Source organism: Theropithecus gelada, chromosome 3, assembly GCF_003255815.1.
Source record: "Theropithecus gelada isolate Dixy chromosome 3, Tgel_1.0, whole genome shotgun sequence".
Taxonomy (NCBI): domain Eukaryota; kingdom Metazoa; phylum Chordata; class Mammalia; order Primates; family Cercopithecidae; genus Theropithecus; species Theropithecus gelada.
This window is the reverse complement of record NC_037670.1, coordinates 29,184,462-29,205,515: the sequence shown is the minus strand read 5'-3', so window position 1 is coordinate 29,205,515 and position 21,054 is coordinate 29,184,462. Positions and strand designations below refer to the sequence as shown.

The 21,054-nt window shown below is 41.3% G+C and overlaps 1 protein-coding gene across 1 annotated transcript in view; it reads right to left on the bottom strand.

Annotated features, from left to right (window-relative positions):
- CRYZL1 (crystallin zeta like 1) overlaps positions 1–21,054 on the bottom strand; it is a 53,674-nt gene that overhangs the window by 11,268 nt on the left and 21,352 nt on the right. Inside the window, exons 5-8 of the mRNA XM_025378055.1 lie at positions 16,080–16,124; positions 13,194–13,262; positions 2,445–2,578; positions 1,281–1,392 (exon numbers count right to left, since the gene is read on the bottom strand). Of these exons, the coding sequence (XP_025233840.1) occupies positions 1,281–1,392; positions 2,445–2,578; positions 13,194–13,262; positions 16,080–16,124 (360 nt within the window). The remainder of the gene's footprint in view (positions 1–1,280; positions 1,393–2,444; positions 2,579–13,193; positions 13,263–16,079; positions 16,125–21,054) is intronic.

Sequence of the window (21,054 nt, the reverse complement as noted above, 5' to 3'; positions counted from 1 at the left end):
CTCACTCTGTTGCCCAGACTGGAGTGCAATGACATGATCTCGACTCACTGCAACCTCCACCTCCCGGATTCTACCAATTCTCCTGCCTCAGCCTCCTGAGTAGCTGGGATTACAGGCATCTGCTACCACGCCCAGCTAATTTTTGTATTTTTAATAGAGATGGGGTTTCATCATGTTGGCCAGGCTGGTCTTGAAATCCTGACCTCAAGTGATCCACCTGCCTCAGCTCCCAAAGTGCTGGGATTACAGGTGTGCGCCACCACGCCCAGCGTATGCTCTCTTTCTCCATTCTATTTTCAAATCTCTACTTTTTCCTTTTCTCTTCCTTTCTTCAGCCCCTGTATTGCCTTCCTTCTATTTCTTGGTTATCTCTGTCACAAGCATAATGTAACAATGGAAATTAATGTGAGCTTTACTGTCAGGCCTGGGTTCAAATCTCATTCCAGTCCTTTACTAGGTGTATATCCTTGGAGAAGCTAGTTCTCTGAGGCTCGTCTCTAGTTCTTCCGCACCCAGCCTGCATCAGGTGTTTCTAAACTGCATCAAAGTTCACCTAATTCAAAGTTGAGTAAATTGTTGAAAACAATGGGGCAAAGAGGAAAAAACTGAAAAATGTAAGTTTACAAAAAACATAAGTAATTAAAATTAAAACTATCACTTAAGTAAATTGGGGCTGGATATGGTGGCTCATGCCTGTAATTCCAGCACTTTGGGAGGCCAAGGTGGGTGCATTGCTTGAGCTCAGAAGTTTGATACCAGCCTAGGCAACATGGCTAAACCCATCTCTACAAAAAAACACAAAAAATTAGCCGGGTGTGATGGCATATGCCTGCAGTCCCAGCTACTCAGGTGGCTGAGGTGGGAGGATCACCTGTCCCTGGGGAGGTCCATACTGCAGTGAGCCATGATTGTGCCATTGTACTCCAGCTGGGTGACAGAGTGAGACCCTGTCTCAAAAAAAAAAAAAAAAAAAAAGTAAATTGGGAGATAGCACATACACTGCATTTTCAAACTGACTTTCGTTTGGGATTTTATAAGTTCTTTTTTTTTTTCTTTTTTTAAGATTATATATAGATGAGGTCTTCTATGTTGCTCAGGCTGATCTCAAACTCCTGGGCTCAAGTGATCCTCCCACCCTGGCCTCCCAAGGTGCTGGGGTTACAGTCGTGGGCCACTGCACCTGGCCAAGGATTTTGTACTTGGTTTTATAAGTACATTTTTAAAGGTGATTTTCCTCCAAAATTCCTTGTTTTAAAGTCTGTGCTTGTAATACTACCCACCTATGGGAGGTCTGAATCTTTCAAGGCACTGCTTATCTTCAAGGCTGCATGCTGTTGAAATCACTTTGGCTCCTCTATGATGTGCTAACTGAATAGCTATTGTACCAAATGCCTGTGTAGAAAAAAAATATACAGTGGGTGTACGGTTATAGGGCAGAGGCCATATCAAATTGATTTCTTTATATTATTTAATAAAGTGTAATTCTTTAGTGTTACTTTAGTATATTTTAAAATGTTATCTAATAGGAAAAGAGCAAAGTTATGGGCAATTTTAATAGTGGAAATATTTGATTGACTTTCTTCTTTACAAGGGGTGGTGGAAAAGCTGCATGCCACAAGCTGTCACTCGGTCTGACCACAGCACATAATTTCAAGGATGGAGGGTCACATTCAGACACATGGCCTTGCAAAGAGAAAACTGGGCCTTGTCAGTGTGATGGTCTAAGCTAATTATATACTATATATGGGAGTCCAGCTACCTCTCTTTGAAGATCAAAACACTTCAAAAGCTCCATCCCGTTCAGACCCATGGGGTAAGTTCGGGGAAACACTACTATCCTGATGTTGGACATCAGGCTGAAGCCAATGCTGAAGACAGCTCTGCCTTTTCTTCAAAGAAAAGCAGGAAGAAAGCATTTCATCACAAGCCAGTTAGAAAAGAGAACTATAAGTTAATTTCAAGTTTTTCTTGACGTTTTTAGATGACAGTATTTTACATATTGTTTTAGTGTCTTGCACTATGTTTTGGTATATGTAATATGTTTAAATTAGGACGTGCTGATCTTTTGTGTGATCCATCTATATATAAAATGCCAATACTTGGTCATTGGGTGGGAAATAGGCTACAAAGCTGGTAGGGAGTTCTGGACTATGACTTCAAGGACTCATGCGGTATCTTAGGCTTTGTCTAACAAGAGTGAATAAAAATGGCTTGTCTGCTTTTTAATGTACCAGCAGATTCAAAGTCATAAACTAATCACACTAAATCTAACTTTGTTCTTCTATTGATAAAAGCTGCTTATTATAACAAAATAGGACACTGGAAAAAAAGTCAATCAATAACCTATTGGCAAAGAATTATATTAGCAAACGGATGGCTCATTGCTAAATTTCCTAAGTTTACTATATGCTGCTCTGTTTCTTAACAAAACCATTAGCACCTACACTTGCTCCATCCATTATCAGCACTGATTTTCCAGGAGAGACATGAGAAAGATAATGCAGAGCTGTATAGGCGCGCACTCCATCGCGAATGCTTCCTGCTGCTTCCGTCCATGTGACCTTTTCTGGTTTATGAACTATCATAAAGAACAGGAAGAAACAATCTGTTAGCAAGTCCCATGAGTCCTACCTCCTGGATCTATTTCTCTCCATCTCTACTACTACCATGGCCCTGGTCCAAGCCCCCACTCCCATTCTCTCTCACCTACATTACTTTCCATTATTGCCCATGAACAATTCTCCACATAGGAGTCAGTGTGTGTGTATTTTTAAAATGTTTTATATTGTGAAATAAAACACATGCAGAAAAAGTATGTAAAATATAAAATACAGTTGGATGAATAAATATAAAGGAAATATGCAAAGTTAACTACCATCCTGGTGGCGAAAGACCACAGCCATCACCCCAGCAGCCTCTTCTCTCCTCATCAGAGGTCACCACCATTCTCATACAATTTCTCATTTGTATCACTCAAGTACGCATTTCTAAACAATACAATTTCGTGGCTGGGCGCAGGGGCTCATGCCTGTAATCCCAGCACTTTGGGAGGCCAAGGCCAGCGGATCACGAGGTCAGGAGATCGAGACCATCCTGGCTGACACGGTGAAACCCTGTCTCTACTAAAAATACAAAAAATTAGCCAGGTGTGGTGGCAGGCACCTGTGGTCCCAGGTACTTGGGAGGCTGAGGCAGGAGAATGGCATGAACCTGGGAGGTGGAAGTTGCAGTGAGCTAAGATCGTGCCACTGCACTCCAGCCTGGGCAATGTTAGACTCCGTCTCAAAAACAAAAAACAAAAAACAATTTTGTATTGCCAAGGCTTTAAACTTTATCTGAACGGAATCATACCATATGCATTCTTTTCTACCTTGCTTTTTATGCTCTACATTACGTTTTTAAAGCATCCTTTCTGTGGATGACGCTGTTAGATCACTTTCACTCTTGTTGTTTTATAGCATTCCAATATATTAAAAACACCTTCATTTGCTTATCCATTGTTTAGCTGATGAACATTTGTGTTGTCTCCAGTTTTTGTCAGTTACAAACAATGCTGCTAAGTGTGTTCGTATATGAAAGATATTGTTACACTGTGCATGGTTTTTCCTAGGATATTTAAATCGGAGTGGAAATCCCAGGTCCCAGGGTATATTACCTGTTCCTTAACTACACCTTTCCAAAGTGACTGCATCAATTTACTTTCCCACAGGACTGTCCTGTTGCTGCGAATGTCCTTGTCAACTTGTGGAATGATCACATTTATACATTTTTACCAATTATGAAGGTAGGTAATAGTTTCTTACTACGATTTTAATTTGTTTTCCCTGACTACTGAAAGAGGTTGAGCATCTTTCCATGTTTATTGCCCATCTGGAATTCCTTCTGTGAATTCCTTTTTCAAGTGTTTATCAATGTTTCTATTGTTTTGTCTTTTTCTTATTTAGAGCTTTACAGGAATTCTTTATATATTGTAGATAAGTCGTTTATGTGCTATAAATATTATTTTCAACTTTGTGTCTTCTGTTTTCAATCTCTTTAACAGTATCTTTAAAAAACAGAAGCACCAGAATGGTATTTTAAAAAGATAAATGATATCCTAACAATTCTCTGCTTAAAATTTATCAATGGCTTTCCACTGCACTTGGAACCAAATGCAACTCCTAATATAGTTTAAAAAGCTCCACATGATCTGACTGTTAAACTATTCCTTAACATGTTTCGCTATTTTTGTTTTGTGTTTATGCTGTACACTGATGTGATTTTTCCACAATACAAGGAATTCTTTTTTTTTTTTTTTTTTTTTGATATGGAGTCTCACTCTGTCGCCAGGCTGCAGTGTAGTGGTGCAATCTTGGCTCACTGCAACCTCCCTCTCCTGGGTTCAAGCAATTCTCCTGCCTCAGCCTCCCAAGTAGCTGGGATTACAGGTGTGTGCCACCATGCCTGGCTAATTTTTGTATTTTTTTAGTAGAGACGGGGTTTCACCATGTTGGCCAAGCTGGTCTCAAACTCCTGACCTCAGGTGATCTGCCTACCTTGGCCTCCCAAAGCGCTGGGATTACAGGTGTGAGCCACCGCGCCTGGCCAAGAAATTCTTTCTTGTTTTACCTAAGATCAACTTTATAACACTTTCACAGTCTTTACCAGCTCTTTCAAATGTTTCCTCTAATACCAATGATTCCCGTGGACTAGGCAGAGTAGTCAGCACTGCATTTAGCAACTAGTGCCATCTAGTGGGGGAAGTGGAGCATTCAAACATGCATGTTGAAATGCTCAGACAAGAGGCCGAGAATTAAAACAGTAAAAACATATTAAGCACCAGGTGATAGCACACACAGTACTTTATTCCTTAGGTAACTCTTTAAGACAGCTATTCTCCCAATTTTACAGATTATGAAATAGGGTTCAGGGTAATTGATTGTCTAATGCCACATAGCTCATAAGGTGAATATATGACTTTAAAGCACATCTATTTCATCAGTCAACATATAATTTACTTACTGGGAACATCTTCTATCAAAAGGATTGGAACTATCATATTTTTATTAAAAACTCAATCATGTTGTCCTTAAAGAAATGCTAACTGCGGCCAGGCGCGGTGGCTCACACCTCTAATCCCAGCACTTTGGGAGGCCAAGGCTGGCAGATTACCTGAGGTTAGGAGTTTGAGACCAGCCTGGCCAACATGGTGAAACCCCGTCTCTACTAAAAATACAAAAATTAGCCAGGCATGGTGGCAGGCGCCTGTAATTCCAGCTACTTGGGAGGCTGAGGCAGGAGAATCGCTTGAACCCTGAAGGTGGAGGTTGCAGTGAGCCGAGATTGTGTCATTGCACTCCAGACTAGGTGACAGGGCAAGACTTTGTCTCGGAAAAAAAAAAAAAATTACTACCTGCAATAAAATAATATTTAAAATTTCAACAGTTCTAAAATTGCATGGTTAGATGTGGGTTAATATCAACACACTTGCTTTTGTGTTGGGGGTCCACAGGTGTTTATAATGTTATAAAAACTAAACAAATAAGGCCAGGTGCAGTGACTCACACCTGTACTCCCAGCACTTTGGGAGGCCAAGGGGGGCACAGCACCTGAGGTTGGGAGTTCGAGACAAGCCTGACCAACATGGAGCAACCCCGTCTCTACTAACAATAAACAAATTAGCCAGGCATGGTGGCGCATGCCTATAATCCCAGCTACTTGGGAGGCTAAGGCAGGAGAATCGCTTGAACCCAGGAGGCAGAGGTTGCAGTAAGCCGAGATCACGCCATTGCACTCCAGCCTGGGCAACAAGAATGCAACTCTGTCTCAAAAAACCAAAAACCAAAAACCAAAAAAAAAAATTAAACAAATAAATGAGAGCCATATTTCAGCATCCAAGAATTATAATTTGATTTCTTTCTAGTTTAGGTCCAAAGGAATAAAAACAACAATGCTGAAAATATGTGCAAAATTTTGAATGAAAAATAAAACTAGTTTTAGGCTTGACAGAATTGCTGAAGAACTGAAAAGTACAAAAGAGCTGGAAGAATTACTCTACTCTTTAACTCTATTATCATGTTTGAGAAACAGGACTAACATCACGTTTTGGGGGAATGTTTGAAACATAGCTCTTTGGTTTGGTAAAGAACAGACTTGAGTTGAAAGTGACTGAGCACTGAGCACTCATTAAACAATCATGAAGGCCAGGCACAGTGGCTCATACCTGTAATGCCAGCACTTTGGGAGGCCAAGGCGGGAAGATCACCTGAGCTCAGGAGTTAGAGACCAGCCTGGGCAACATGGCGCGACCAGTTTCTGCAAAAAAAAAGTTAGCCAGGCATGGTGGTGCATGCCTATTGTCCTAGCTACTTGAGAGGCTGAGGTGGGAGGATTGCTTGAGCCCAGGAGTATGAGGCTGCAGCAAACTGTGATCATTCCACTGCACTGCAGCCTGGGCTACAGAGGGAGACCCTGTCTCAAAAATAAACAAATAAACAAAAAACAAAACACCAAAGACAAATTAAAAAAAAACAAAACAAATTATATACAGAAAAATCACCACGCAAGTAATAGAAACTAAAATAGAGTTGTAGTGAACTGAAAATTTCCCCCTACAAACTTGCTGGGAAACTGAAATTATTCCCTTTTATAAAAGGTTGGAGCTACAACAGAGATTAGAGGTTATTTAGCTGAGTGTCCTCATTTATAGACGCAGTCAGCGTGCCTAGGATCTAGCCTAAAGGTCACTCTGTTAGTCATCATTTTTTTTTTTTTTTACATTGTAAATTGACAAATTATAATTGTATAAATTTATGGGGCACAAAGTGATGCTATGATTTATGAATACAATGTGGAATAATTAAATCAAGCAAGTTAACATAGCCATCATCTCAAATACTTAACATATTTTATGATGAAGACATTTGAAATTTACTCTCAGCAATTTTGAAATGTACAATACTCTATTATTAACTATACTCACCATGCTGTGCAAAGAACTGAAAATAAAAACGTACCCCTTGGCCAGGCGCGGTGGCTCACGCCTGTAATCCCAGCAGTTTGGGAGGCCGAGGTGGGTGGATCACCTGAGGTCAGGAGTTCGAGTCTGGCCTGGCCAACATGGAGAAACCCCGGCTTTACTAAAAATACAAAAAATTAGCTGGGCGTGGTGACGGGCGCCTGTAGTCCCAGCTACTCAGGAGGCTGCGGCAGGAGAAATGGTTGAACCTGGGAGGCGGAGGTTGTAGTGAGCCGAGATGGCACCACTGCACTCCAGCCTGGGCAATAAGAGCAAAATTCTGTCTCAAAAATAAATAAATAAATAAATAAATAAATAAATAAATAAATAAATAAAAACATATCCCTCCTGTTTAGCTGAGATTTTATACGCTTTGTCCACCAACACTCCATTCTCCCCAGCCCGCAGCCTCTGTAGCCACCATTCTACTCTCTGCCTCTATGAGTTTGTTTTAGATTCCACACAGAAGTGAGAACATGCTGTATCTGTCTTACTGTGCCTGGCTTATTTCACTCAGCATAGTGCTCTGCTCTCCATTTCCATCCATGTTGTCACAAATGACACAATTTCCTGCTTTTTAAAGGCTCAACGGTATTCCATTGTATATATCTATCCCACATTATTCATTCATCTGTTGATGGGCACTTAGGTTGAGTCCATAACTTGGCTGTTGTGAATATTGCTGCAATGAACATGGGAGTGCAGACATCTGATTTCAAAGTTTCTGGGGAAAATATCCAGAAGGAGGATTGCTGAATCATATGGTAATTCTATGTTTTGATTTTTGAGGAACATTCATACACTTTCCATAATGACTGTACTAATTTACATTCCCACCAACAGCGTACAAAGTTTTCCTTTTCTCTACATTTTTGCCAATACTTACCTTTTGTCTTTTTGATAGCAGCTATTCTGACAGGTATGAGATGGTATTTCTTTGTAATTTTTTTTTTTTTTTTTTTTTTGAGACGGAGTCTTGCTCTGTTCCCCAGGCTGGAGTGCAGTGGCCACATCTCAGCTCACTGCAAGCTCCGCCTCCCGGGTTTATGCCATTCTCCTGCCTCAGCCTCCCGAGTAGCTGGGACTACAGGCACCTGCCACCTCGCCCGGCTAGTTTTTTTTTGTATTTTTTAGTAGAGACGGGGTTTCACTGTGTTAGCCAGGATGGTCTCGATCTCCTGACCTCGTGATCCGCCCGTCTCGGCCTCCCAAAGTGCTGGGATTACAGGCTTGAGCCACCACGCCCGGCCTTTCTTTGTGATTTTAATTTGCATTTCCCTAATGATTACTGATGTCGAGTATTTTTTCACGTCTTCTTTTGAGAAACGTCTATTCAGGTCCTTTGACCCTTTTCTACTTGTTTTTTTCTTCCTGCTATTGTCTGAGCTCCTTATATATCACTATATTAACCGCTTATCAGATGTACAGCTTATCAACATTTTCTCCCAGTCTGTAGGCTGTCTCTGCACACTGCTGTTTCCTTTGCTGTGTAAGAAGTCCTTCTTAAAGTACTACTTTTTTTCTGAGACAGGCTGGAGTGCAGTGGCGCAAATACAGCTAACAGTAGCCTCAACCTCCTAGGTTCAAACAATTCTTCCTTCTCAGCCTCCCAAGCAGCTGGGGCTATAGGCACATACCACCACATCTAGTTTTTTTTTTGGATTTCTTATAGAGACAGGGTTTTACCATGTTGTCCAGGCTAGTCTCGGACTCCCGAGCTCAAGCGACTGGCTCTGCCTTGGCCTCCCAAAGTGCTGGGATTATAGGTGTGAGCTACTGTGCTTGGCCTAGTTTTTTTTTTTTTTTTTTGAGACGGAGTCTCGCTCTGTCGCCCAGGCTGGAGTGCAGTGGCCGGATCTCAGCTCACTGCAAGCTCCGCCTCCCGGGTTCACGCCATTCCCCGGCCTCAGCCTCCCGAGTAGCTGGGACTACAGGCGCCCGCCACCTCGCCCGGCTAGTTTTTTGTATTTCTTAATAGAGACGGGGTTTCACCCTGTTAGCCAGGATGGTCTCGATCTCCTGACCTCGTGATCCGCCCGTCTCGGCCTCCCAAAGTGCTGGGATTACAGGCTTGAGCCACCGCGCCCGGCCGTTTTTTTCTTTTTTTAAAAAACAAACTTTTTGTTGAGATGATCTTGCTATGTTGCCCATTCTTAAAGTATTCCTTCTTTCTTTCTTTTTTTTCAAAATTTTATTTGCTGGTAGAGACAAGCAAATTGCCAAGGCTGGTCTTGAACCCCCGGGCTCAAGCAATCGTCCTACCTCAACCTCCCAAAAATGTTGGGATTACAGGCGTAAGCCACCACACCCAGCCTTAAAGTACTTATTTTATCTTATTTTATTTTTTTGAGACAGAGTCTCACTTTGTCACCCAGGCTGGAGTACAGTGGCGCAATTTTGGCTCACCTCTGTCTCCTGGGTTCAAGCCAGTCTCGTGCCTCATCCTTTCGAGTAGCTCAGATTACAGGTGCACGCCACCACACCCGGCTAATTTTTTATATTTTTAGTAGAGACGGGGTTTTGTCATGTTGGCCAGGCTGGTCTCAAACTCCTGACCTCAGGGGTTCCACCTGCCTTGGCCTCCAAAAGTGCTGGGATTACAGGTATGAGCCACCGTGCCTGTCGTACTTCTTCTAAAGAAACATTTTGTTGTGTTTTCTTCCTCAAGGAATATCTGCAATTGTTTTCTCTATATACTTTAGTGGATTTCTGGATTTTAATCCATCCTCCTAATTTATAAATAAGTTAGAAGAAAAAGGTCATTTGTGTGGTTTGCCTGTCTTAGCTTAAACTTCATAGCTAGAAAATGGATGCTCTAATTTGCTTTTCTCCTTCTGGTCCATGTCATAACTTTCCGGTGTTCATCAGTGCCTAAAGGAATGGGCCTTGTTTGGTTGTTGTTGGTTTTTTTTTTCTTTTTTTTTTGAGACGGAGTCTCACTCTGTCGCCGAGGCTGGAGTGCAGTGGCACTGTGTTGGCTCACTGCATCCTCCATCTCCTGAGTTCAAGCAATTCTCCTGCCTCAGCCTCCCGAGTAGCTGGGATTACAGGCACCTACCACCACGCCCGGCTAGTTTTTATATTCTTAGTAGAGACGGGGTTTCACCATGTTGGCCAGGCTGGTCTCGAACTCCTGACCTCAGGTGATCCACCCACCTCAGCCTCCCAAAGTGCTGGGATTACAGGCATGAGCCACCGCGCCCAGCCAATTGTTGTTGTTTTTAATAATTTATCTTCTATAGCAATTTAGTTTTGGTTACCTAAAGAAAAGACTCCATATTCACGACGTTCTCAAAAGAACAGGGCAATAAGGCCAACCATCCAAGGAAACTCTGGGGCCAAAAACAGGATAGTTTCCTGTAAAGGAGCCAGTGGCAATCCTCAATTTTCAAACTGCACAATTTCAAAATAGCTATGGATTAGAGACTTTCACTGCATGGTACTTGAAAGAGATCTTTATCTTTCAAAGGAAGACACATACTTGGCTCCTTATCTAGGTTTAATGTACATTCCAATAAGTACAGGCCTCAGATCTCTGAAAAAGTGTCGTTTGGAAATTAATTTTTAATAAAATAATACAGTATTATTGGAAATTTTAGATATAATGACATTAATTTAAATAAAAATTACTTTAAATTTATAATTTTAGCAATGAAATGTCAAAGATTTGTTAGCCTAGCTTGAGTTACTGTATGGACCCAACTGAGTAGGATTACTAGTTTTCTTTTTTATTATACTGTAAGTTCTAGGGTACATGTGCACAACATGCAGGTTTGTTACATATGTATACATGTGCCATGTTGGTGTGCTGCACCCATTAACTCGTCATTTACATGAGGTATATCTCCTAATGCTATCCCGCCACCCCCACAATAGGACCCGGTGTGTGATGTTCCCCTTCCTGTGTCCAAGTGATCTCATTGTTCAACTCCTACCTATGAGTGAGAACATGTGGTATTTGGTTTTCTGTTCTTGCAATAGTTTGCTGAGAATGATGGCTTCCAGCTGCATCCATGTCCCTACAAAGGACAATAACTCATCCTTTTTTATGGCTGCATAGTATTCCATGGTGTATATGTGCCAGATTTTCTTAATCCAGTCTGTCACTGATGGACATTTGGGTTGATTCCAAGTCTTTGCTATTGTGAATAGTGCCGCAATAAACATACATGTGCATGTATCTTTTGGAAGACCCAAATCCAAATTGGCCTCTGTCCCCAAAAGGTCTGATTAGATATTACATTATTTAAGAAAAGAACCTAGGAAAAGGTTTAATTCAATAGTTCAAGAACATAAAAGAATGTATTTGCACCTATGGATATGGTATGAAGAACATAATGAATCCCAGCATAAGAAATATATGCTGGCTATACCACTGCAGTCCTGGTGTGTCCACTGACCACATCTTCCTCCCCTGCTCACACAGGTAACTTCCACTTAACTTTCCATCCTCTACCTTTTCTCTACATCCTTAAATAACATATGCTTCATTTTGTACATTTTTGAACTGTATATAAATAAATGCTATGGGGACTGTTTGTATTCTTCTGCAACTTGCTTTTTTCACTCAATATTGTTTGTGAGAATCATTCACTTTGATATGTTTAGCTCTTACTCATTTTCACGGCTATATAGAAATTCATTCTATGAATATCTTCAACTATCCATTTGCTTGGTGATGGACATTTAGGCTGTTTCCAGTTTCTTTCACTATTACAAATAACGCTGCTATGAACTCTTATACAGTGTGTCTCCTAGTGCACATCAAATTTCCATAGGCTACGTAACTATGAGTGGAATTACCAGATCTGATGTATATACATCATTACCTTAATTAGATAATGTTAAATTATTTTCTAACATATTTGTACCAACTTACATTCCAGTGCATGAAAGGTTCCATCATTCCACATCCTTCCCATCCTTTGGATGGTCGGATTTTTTTTTTTTTTTTTTGAGATGGAGTCTCTGTCACCCAGGCTGAGTGCAGTGGTACCATCTTGGCTCCCTGTAACCTCCACCTCCCGGGTTCAAGTGATTCTCCTGTCTCAGCCTCCCGAGTAGCTGGGATTACAGGCATGCGTCAATAGCCCAGCTAAGATTTTTTGTATTTTTAGTAGGGATGGGGTTTCACCATGTTGGCTAGGATGGTCTCAAACTCCTGACCTCAAATGATCTGCTCGCCTCGGCCTCCCAAAGTACTGGGATTACAGGAGTGAGCCACTGCACCTGGCTGATGGTCAGACTTTTTAACTTTTGTCAGTCTAGTGGATGCATAATGTTATCTCGAAGTGGTTTTAATTGCTTTCCCGATTACTTAGGAGATGAAGCAACCGTTTAATATGGTTTCATTAAATGTATATGTGTGTGTGTGTGTACTTTAAATATCCAAAAAGTAAATAACCATAAGAAAAATTAAAAATGAACATTTCAGTTAAACTCAATACTAGTCAAAAGATATTTGCAATAGAAACCAAAGATGAGTGTTCTTTTTTTTCTCTTTTTTGAGACAGAGTCTCGCTCTGTCACCCAGGCTGTAGTGCAGTGGTGCAATCTCGGCTCCACCTCCAGAGTTCAAGCGATTCTCATGCCTCAGCCTCCTGAGTAGCTGGAATTATAGGCCTGTGCCACTAGGCCCAGCTAATTTTTTTGTCTTTTCAGTAGAGACAGGGTTTTGCTATATTGGCCTGGCCTGGCTGGTCTCAAACTCCTGGCCTCAGGTGATCCGCCCACCTTGGCCTCCCAAAGTGCTGAGATTACAGGTGTGAGCCACCACACCCAGCCTGAGATGTGTTCTCGATTCTTTCCTGTCTCAAACTCTACATGTACTGTCTAAATTTTGTACATTTTTTGTTTCAATCAATAACCAAGAGTAAAAAAAAAAATTTAAAATTCTGATTAGGGATATAATTTAACAGCCAAGAGAGAAACCACTTTTCAAAGATCTTACCATGAGCAGTGTTAGTAAAACTTAAAGGTCTATATATTGTTTAGTCTGAATAAGAATTTTATGAATACTAATTATAAGCTAGAAGTATTCACATGACCAGCCAACATTTTTTATATACATGACTGGTTAATGATACTTTATTAAGTACAACACTCATGGTAGATTCAAAAAAATTAAAATGTTATTAAACCATATGTCAATGAAGTAAGACTTATGTGAGCTCCAAAGTACTGGATTGCTACATACCCAAGTAATGCTCATGTACTCTAACAACTTCACAAAGTCCAGGGTCTTCAGAGTCCAGGGGCAAAATTCCTAAAAATCAAAATAAGATATTTAAGGGATATAAGTCAAAAATTCATTCCTAATGAGAGGCCAGTAAGTATTATTACAAATTTTATTCAGTGGAATTTTGAGGAAGGTTCCAGTAATTACTAGTGTGGATAAGAAAAAATTCAGAAATAGGGAAGTGCTCTGTGCCACTCCTCCTATCTCTTTCTTCTTTCCCCTCTGAGTGATAGTAAGATGATGGCTGATGTTATAGAACGAAGTCAGAGTCTTGGGAGCATCTGGACTCCTTGCTAAATTTCTCCCTGATGGGCCGGGCGTGGTGGCTTACACCTGTAATCCCAGCACTTTGGGAGGCCGAGGCAGGTGAATCATGAGGTCAGGAGTTCGAGACCAGCCTGGCCAACATGGAGAAACCCTGTCTCTACTAAAAATATAAAAAATTAGCTGGGCATAGTGGCGGGTACCTGTAATCCTGGCTACTCGGGAGGCTGAGGCAGGAGAATTGCTTGAACCTGGGAGGTGGAGGTTGCAGTGAACAGAGATTGCGCCACTGCATTCCAGCCCGGGTGACAGTGCGAGACTCCATCCCCCCAAAAAAAAAATTGTCCCTGATGGGTTGGGCAAGGTGGTTCACAATTGTAATCCCAACACTTTGGGAGGCCAAGGCAGGAGGATCACTTGAGGCCAGGAGTTCAAAGCCAGCCTGGTCAACAGAGTGAGACCTCATCTCTACAAAAGAAAAATTTAAAAATTAGTTGGGTGTCATGGTGTGCACCTGTGGTTCTAGCTATTGAGGAGGCTGAGGCAGGAGGATTGCTTGACTCTAGGAGTTCAAGGCAGCAATGAGCCATGATTACACCACTGCACTCCAGCCTGGGATAAGAGCAAGACTGTGTCTCAAACTAATAAACAAACAAAATTATCCTTGATGCAAAACTACCTTCCTATAGTTTGGTTCCGTAACATACCTCAGTATTTTTCTTCTTTTTTTTTTTTTTGAGACAGAGTCTTGCTCTATCGCCTAGGCTGGAGTGCAATGGCGTGATCTTGGCTCACTGCAACCTCTGCCTCCTGGGTTCAAGCAATTCTCCTGCCTCAGCCTCCCCAGTAGCTGGGATTACAGGCATGCACCACCATGCCCGGCTAATCTTTGTATTATAAGTAGAGACGCAGTTTCACCATGTTGGCCAGGCTGGTCTTGAACTCCTGACCCTGTAATCCATCCACCTCAGCCTCTCAAAGTGTTCACAGGCATGAGCCACCACACCCGGCCAGAGTATGTTTCTAATAAAATCCCATTTTTCTTCTAAGGTAGTCTGATTTTATTTTTGGTTTCTTACAAAAAGAATCTTGAATAATACAGAGTGCCACTGATTTCCTGAGCAGAATAAAAACATAAGAAAGAAATAATCAATTCTCCAGGATAATGCCTGAGTCAAAGGCAATACCATAAAATGATGAAAACCTTCTTACAAATCTATCCTTTAAGAATTTCAAGCATGCTATAAGGCTAAATATTTTTTCTTTCTTTTCTTTCTCTTTCTCTTTTTTTTTTTTTTTTTTGGACAAGGTCTCTCTCTGTAACCAGGCTGGAGTACAGTGGCGTGATCATGGCTCAATGCATCCTCAAACTTCCAGGCTCAGGCAATCTCCCACCTCAGCCTCCCGAGTAGCTGGGACTACAGGTGTGTACCACCACACCTGGCTAATTTTTGTATTTTTTTTGTAGAGTCAAGCTTTCGCAATGTTGCCTAGGCTGGTCTTGAACTACTGAGCTCCAGTGATCTCCCTGTCTTGGCCTCACAAAGTGCTACGATTACAGGTGTGAGCCACTGCATAATATATGTTATATGGCCCTATATAATACATGTTATATAAATGTTTTCTAACTTTATGTCTTCCACAGAGAAATGGAAATTTCAAAGACTACTATAAAAGTCATACCCTATATTTGTGTTACTGTCTAGGATGCAGGTTGCAACTATAAAAGTCATAGCCTATGTTTGTGTGATTGTCTAGCATACAGGTTGCCAAATTTCAAAAATACTATGGATTTAAAAAAAAAAAAACAATAAATTAAATGTTTCAAGTCAATTTTTAGTTTTACAAGATTTGTAAGAGAAAAGCTCTGTATGATTTCAGTTGAAACAGTGCATGGAGCTTCTATATGGCCCAGTCAGTCAGCAGCCTTCAAGAACGTGATTTGTGACTTTCCTTTTCCCTAAAGACTTCAGTCTGGCCACAAACTAAGCATCTGCCAGAAAATCTAGGCTACACCAAGTACTATAGAAACTATGACTATCTTTTTATCTGTAACATTGTTCTACAGCTAAATATTAAAAAGTTTTAAATGTTCTGCTATTGCAATCAAGGTCCCAATTTTTATCATCAATAGAAATTGGACAGTAAATTTCAAAAACCAGGAAATTCTTTTTTTTTTTTTTTGAGATGGAGTTTCATTCTTGTTGCCCAGGCTGGAGTGTAATGGTGCGATCTCAGCTCACCACAACCTCTGCCTCCCGGGTTCAAGCAATTTTCCTGCCTCAGTCTTCTGAGTAGCTGGGATTACAGACATGTGCCACCACGCCTGGCTAATTTTGTATTTTTAGTAGAGACGGGGTTTTCCCATGTTGGTCAGGTTGGTCTTGAACTCCTGACCTCAGGTGATCCGCCCGCCTTGGCCTCCCAAAGTGCTGGGATTACAGACATGAGCCACCACACCTGGCCTGGAAACTATTTCTATATGAAGCAAGGTCACAGTGAACATTAATAGTTATATAGAAAAAACAGAGATGACAGTAAAATAGATGATTTGAAATAAGACTATGAACTATAACTTACCGACTACTTCATCATCTGGTTGAAAGAATGATACCTTGCTTCCAACTAAAGAGTGAAGAAAATTAATAGTTAATATTACAAATTTATTAAACGTAATTCTTAACTATTAAAATACATTTTTAAAGTCTGTGGATTTGTAAAAAGACTGATTTTATTTTACTTAGAAAAAAGGCCAAAAATTTTAGTAACATTTTGATGGTCTATAAGGACTACAGGATATACACTTCAAATCTGGATTCTCTAGATATTTGGACTATGCGATTGTTGAGACCAGAAGTATGTCTCTCTTTGCCTATTTAGCTGACCTTTTTTTTTTTTTTGAGACGGAGTTCTGCTCTTGTCACTGAGGCTGGAATGCAGTGGCGCGATCTCGGCTCACTGCAACCGCTGCCTCCCAGGTTCAAGTGATTCTTGTGCCCCAGCCTCCCGAGTAGCTGGGACTACTGGCATGCACCATCATGCCTGGCTAATTTTGTATTTTTAGTAGAGACAGGGTTTCATCATCTTGGCCAGGCTGGTCTTGAACTCCTGACCTCAAGTGATCCACCTGCCTTGGCCTCCCAAAGTGCTGGGATTACAGGTGTAAGCCACTGTGCCTGGCCTCTATTTAGCTGACTTTAAGGAAGAAGGAGTAAAGGAAAATAATCTATAGCTTCTATGATAATTATATTGTTTTCTACTCCTTCTGTGGCTAGCCCAATCTATCTTTACTTTTGTTGCCGAATCTCATATAACAGGGAATTCTGAGAATGTATCAGGACAAGCCGCAGACAAAACCCCTCAGACACCAAGTTAAAGAAGGAAGGGCTTTATTTGGCTGGGAGCTTTGGCAAGACTCATGTCTCTAAAAACCAAGCTCCCCGAGTGAGCAAGTCCTGTCCCTTTTAAGGGCTTACAACTCTAAAGGGGTCCGCGTGAGAGGGTCGTGATCGATTGAGCAAGCAGGGGGTATGGGACTGGGGGCTGCATGCACCGGCAATCAGAATGGAACAGAACAGGACAGGGATTTTCACAACGCATTTCCATACAATGTCTGGAATCTATAGATAACATAACCGGTTAGGTCAGGGGTGGATCTTTAACCAGGCCCAGGGTGTGGCACTGGGCTGTCTGCCTGTGGATTTCACTTCTGCCTTTTAGTTTTTACTTCTTCTTTCTTTGGAGGCAGAAATTGGGCATAAGACAACATGAGGGGTGGTCTCCTCCCTTAAGAAGAGTGACATTAAAATGATTTTGATTTGGGAAATAAATTCAGGTTGATACCAAGAAGTTTTCTGCAACTTTATGGAAATGATATAGTTACATTTTCTCTGCATATGTAGAGAAAAAGCCTTGACTATCAGTCAATTCATTTGAGTAGTTTCATTCAAAGAGTTACAAGAGGAAAAGGGAGGAAAAAAACCCAAATATTATTGAATGCCTCCTTGTGCCCAGCATTGTTGTGTATTTATACATTTAAACTTCACAATATACCAATAAGGTAGGTATTATTACTTCTATTTAACAGAAAAGGAACTGAGGTGAAGCAGTGAAGTAAGATGGAAACCTGAATCTGGAAATGGTCCCTTCGACTGGCTCTGTCAACAAAATGGCCCCAGAAGGCATTTGTTGCCACTAGCAAGTAATTTGAAGCCTAATATTTCTACTTTCAAGCCCTCCTTTTGGAGTTTGCTCCTTCTTTGGCTCCCTCCTGTGCCATCATCCCCCAATCCTTTTGGCTTCTGATTCACTGTACTTTTCTCTTTCCCTTCTACTGCTGATCCCTGTCCTCCTAAGGTCACTCTGACTCTTTTTTTCTTGCTGTCCTTGATACTCCTCTTCTTTTAACTGACCCTCAAACAGTGCATTCCAAAGGGTTCTTTGTTTACATCTCTCATCCTTTTCCACTCTCTCTCGGAGAATTCATCGACTCTATTATTTCAAATACAACCTACATGCTGACATTTCTCATATATATACTTTCCAGCATAGATCTCTCACCCTTGAGCTTTAAACTCATTTAATTGCTTACTAGATATTGCCAGTGAGACGTCACTTAAATACCTTGACTCAGTAAGTATAAATCTGAACTCATAATGTTCCTCCTAATTGGATCATCTTCCTTTTTTTTTTTTTGATTTAATAAAGTTTTATTTTTCCAAATGGTCAGTTGGTTGGACCTATTCATGCATCTTCACCAGCAGCTGGAGCATCTCCGCCCTTGGTATTTCTGGTGTAAATTACTTGAGCTCTGTGCTTTGAAACCAGTTTGATAAGTCCTTTACTAAGGAGCTCCTGAAGGACTGCCCTGGCCATAGAGCCTCAAATCTTCAGTCTCTCAGAGACCACAGCTGGGGTTATAAGTTTATAGTTGGGAACTTCCTTAGAGAGTTTGTCATAGGTAGCTGTGTCAAACAAGACTAAGTTATTGAGCTTGTCCCGAACTTTGCCTTTGGACCACTTCTTCTTTTTGGCCTTGCCCCCGGATTTGTTCACCGGGTCTTTGTCTTTCTTGGCCGACTTTCTGGCATCCTTCTTCTTCTTGTCGTCCTTGGGCGGCACTGTGAAGCTCGGAGAGCAGCAGCAGACACTGCAGCCTCACTAAGATGTTGGACGGATCTCTTCCTTTATCAAATGTTGGTTCCAATTCAAGCCTGAACTAGAATTCTGTAAGCCATTCCTGGTTCTCATCTGTTTTTAATTTCCCAGTTCCAATGAATTACTAGGTTCTGCTGACTTTATTTCCTCAATATGTCTTGAATCCACCCCTCTTCTCCACCTCTGCCAGCACTGTTGAGGTTGTGAACTTTGCTGTCTCTTGCCTCTTGGTCTACAACCCAACCAGTCCTCTCACCTATAGACTTGTTTGCCTCACATCCACCCTTCCTTCAAATGGCTACTCTAATAATCTCCCTAAAGTACGATCTGATACCTAAGTCTCAACTAAAGGTCTTGGCCCTTGCCTATCCTCCTGCTTTATTTTTGGAAGGCAGGAATTAGTGTTCACATCATCATGAAAGTATTTTGTGCAATATCTTTTATTCTGCAATATTTGAAGGAGAATTTTTTTTTTTCTTTTTTCTTTTTTTTTTTTTGAGACGGGGTCTTACTCTGTTGGCTCAAACTCCTGGGCTCAAGCGATCCTCTCACCTCTGCTTCCCAAAGGCTGGGATTACAGGTGTGAACCACCACACCCAGTCCAGGAGGAGAATTTTCTTGACAAAGTGTTTCTCTGCTACCAAGTACCATGCTGTTGACGCCTGCCCAGGACTTCATCTTGCTCTAGCAATACCAAACTCTTTGTAATTCTTATACACATCCCACTTTCACTTGCTTGTCTTTGCTCATAATATCCTCCCTGCTGGGTGTGATTCTCCATCTGCCTGCCCCTTATTATTTGGACATCTTACTCCAAGACGCCTTTCCTGTTTCTTCTGGCCGGGTTAAGCAGCTTTCTTCGGAGCTTACATAATAATCTGCTCACGTATGTATTTGTCTCTCCCCTAGAGAGTGAACTGTTTAAGGGCAAGGACTTCATTTCACTTATATCCTAAGCACTTAGCAATTGCTCACTAAATGTAGAATGAATGATCATCTGGTTATTATATTTATTTTTCTACAGACTGAGAAAAAAGGAAACACAATTATCATTTAGCTTTGTCAGAAGATTACATAGAGTATCAAATCTATTATATGTTAAAATCACAGGTAAAACTCAAATATAGTCTAACATAACACATTTATTCATTCACATACGAGGTAAGAGCAAACACATTAATCATGAACCACCTGTTAGTGAATATTAAGTATAGGTCTATTTAGAAATAAATTATATCAAAAGCCTGATGTAAGGCTTACTGTTCTGTATGTTAAGATCATTATCTCATCATAAAAAGACAATATTGGTCATTCTATTCAATATATGATCACTTATGGATTTAAATATATAACCCCTAAACATTTACTACACTGTAATAAGCTCTTCAATTATAAAATACCAATTAAGTCCTATTTTTCTTTTCAATTAAAAATAAAAAGGGCCAAGGACAGTGGCTCATGCCTGTAATCCCAGCACTTTGGGAGACAATGTGGGCAGATCACTTGAGGTCAGGAGTTCGAGACCAGCCTGGCCAACATGGTGAAACCCATCTCTACCAACAAATACAAAAATTTGCCAGGTGCCGTGACGAGTGCCTGTAGTCCCAGCTACTTGGAAGGTTGAGGCAGAATCGCTTGAATCTGGAAGGCGGAGGTTGCAGTGGAGTGGACATCATGCCACTGCACTGCAGCCTGGGTGATAGAGTGAGACTCTGTCTGAAAAGAAAAAAAAAGCCAGACAAAGCCAGGCATAATGTTGTATACCTGTAGACCAGGGGTGTCCAATCTTTTGGCTTCCCTGGGCCACACTGGAAGAGAAAGAATTGTCTTGAGCAACACATAAAATACACTAACACTAAATGATAGCTGATGAATAAAAAAAAAAAAATCACATTTAAAAAAAAAATTAGGCTGGGCGCGGTGGCTTAAGCCTGTAATCCCAGCACTTTGGGAGGCCAAGACGGGCGGATCACGAGGTCAGGAGATGGAGACCATCCTGGCTAACACGGTGAAACCCCATCTCTACTAAAAATTACAAAAAACTAGCTGGGCGAGGTGGCGGGTGCCTGTAGTCCCAGCTACTCGGGAGGCTGAGGCAGGAGAATGGCGTGAACCCGGGAGGCGGAGCTTGCAGTGAGCCGAGATCTGGCCACTGCACTCCAGCCTGGGTGACAGAGCAAGACTCTGTCTCAAAAAAAAAAAAAAAAAAAAAAAAAAAAAATTAATTAATTTTTTTTTGAGACAGAGTCTCCCACTTGTCGCCTAGGCTGGAGTGCAGTGGCACGATCTCGGCTCACTGCAAGCTCCACCTCCTGGGTTCATGCCATTCTTCTGCCTCAGATTCCTGAGTAGCTGGGACTACAGGCGCCTGCCACCACGCCCAGCTAATTTTTTGTAT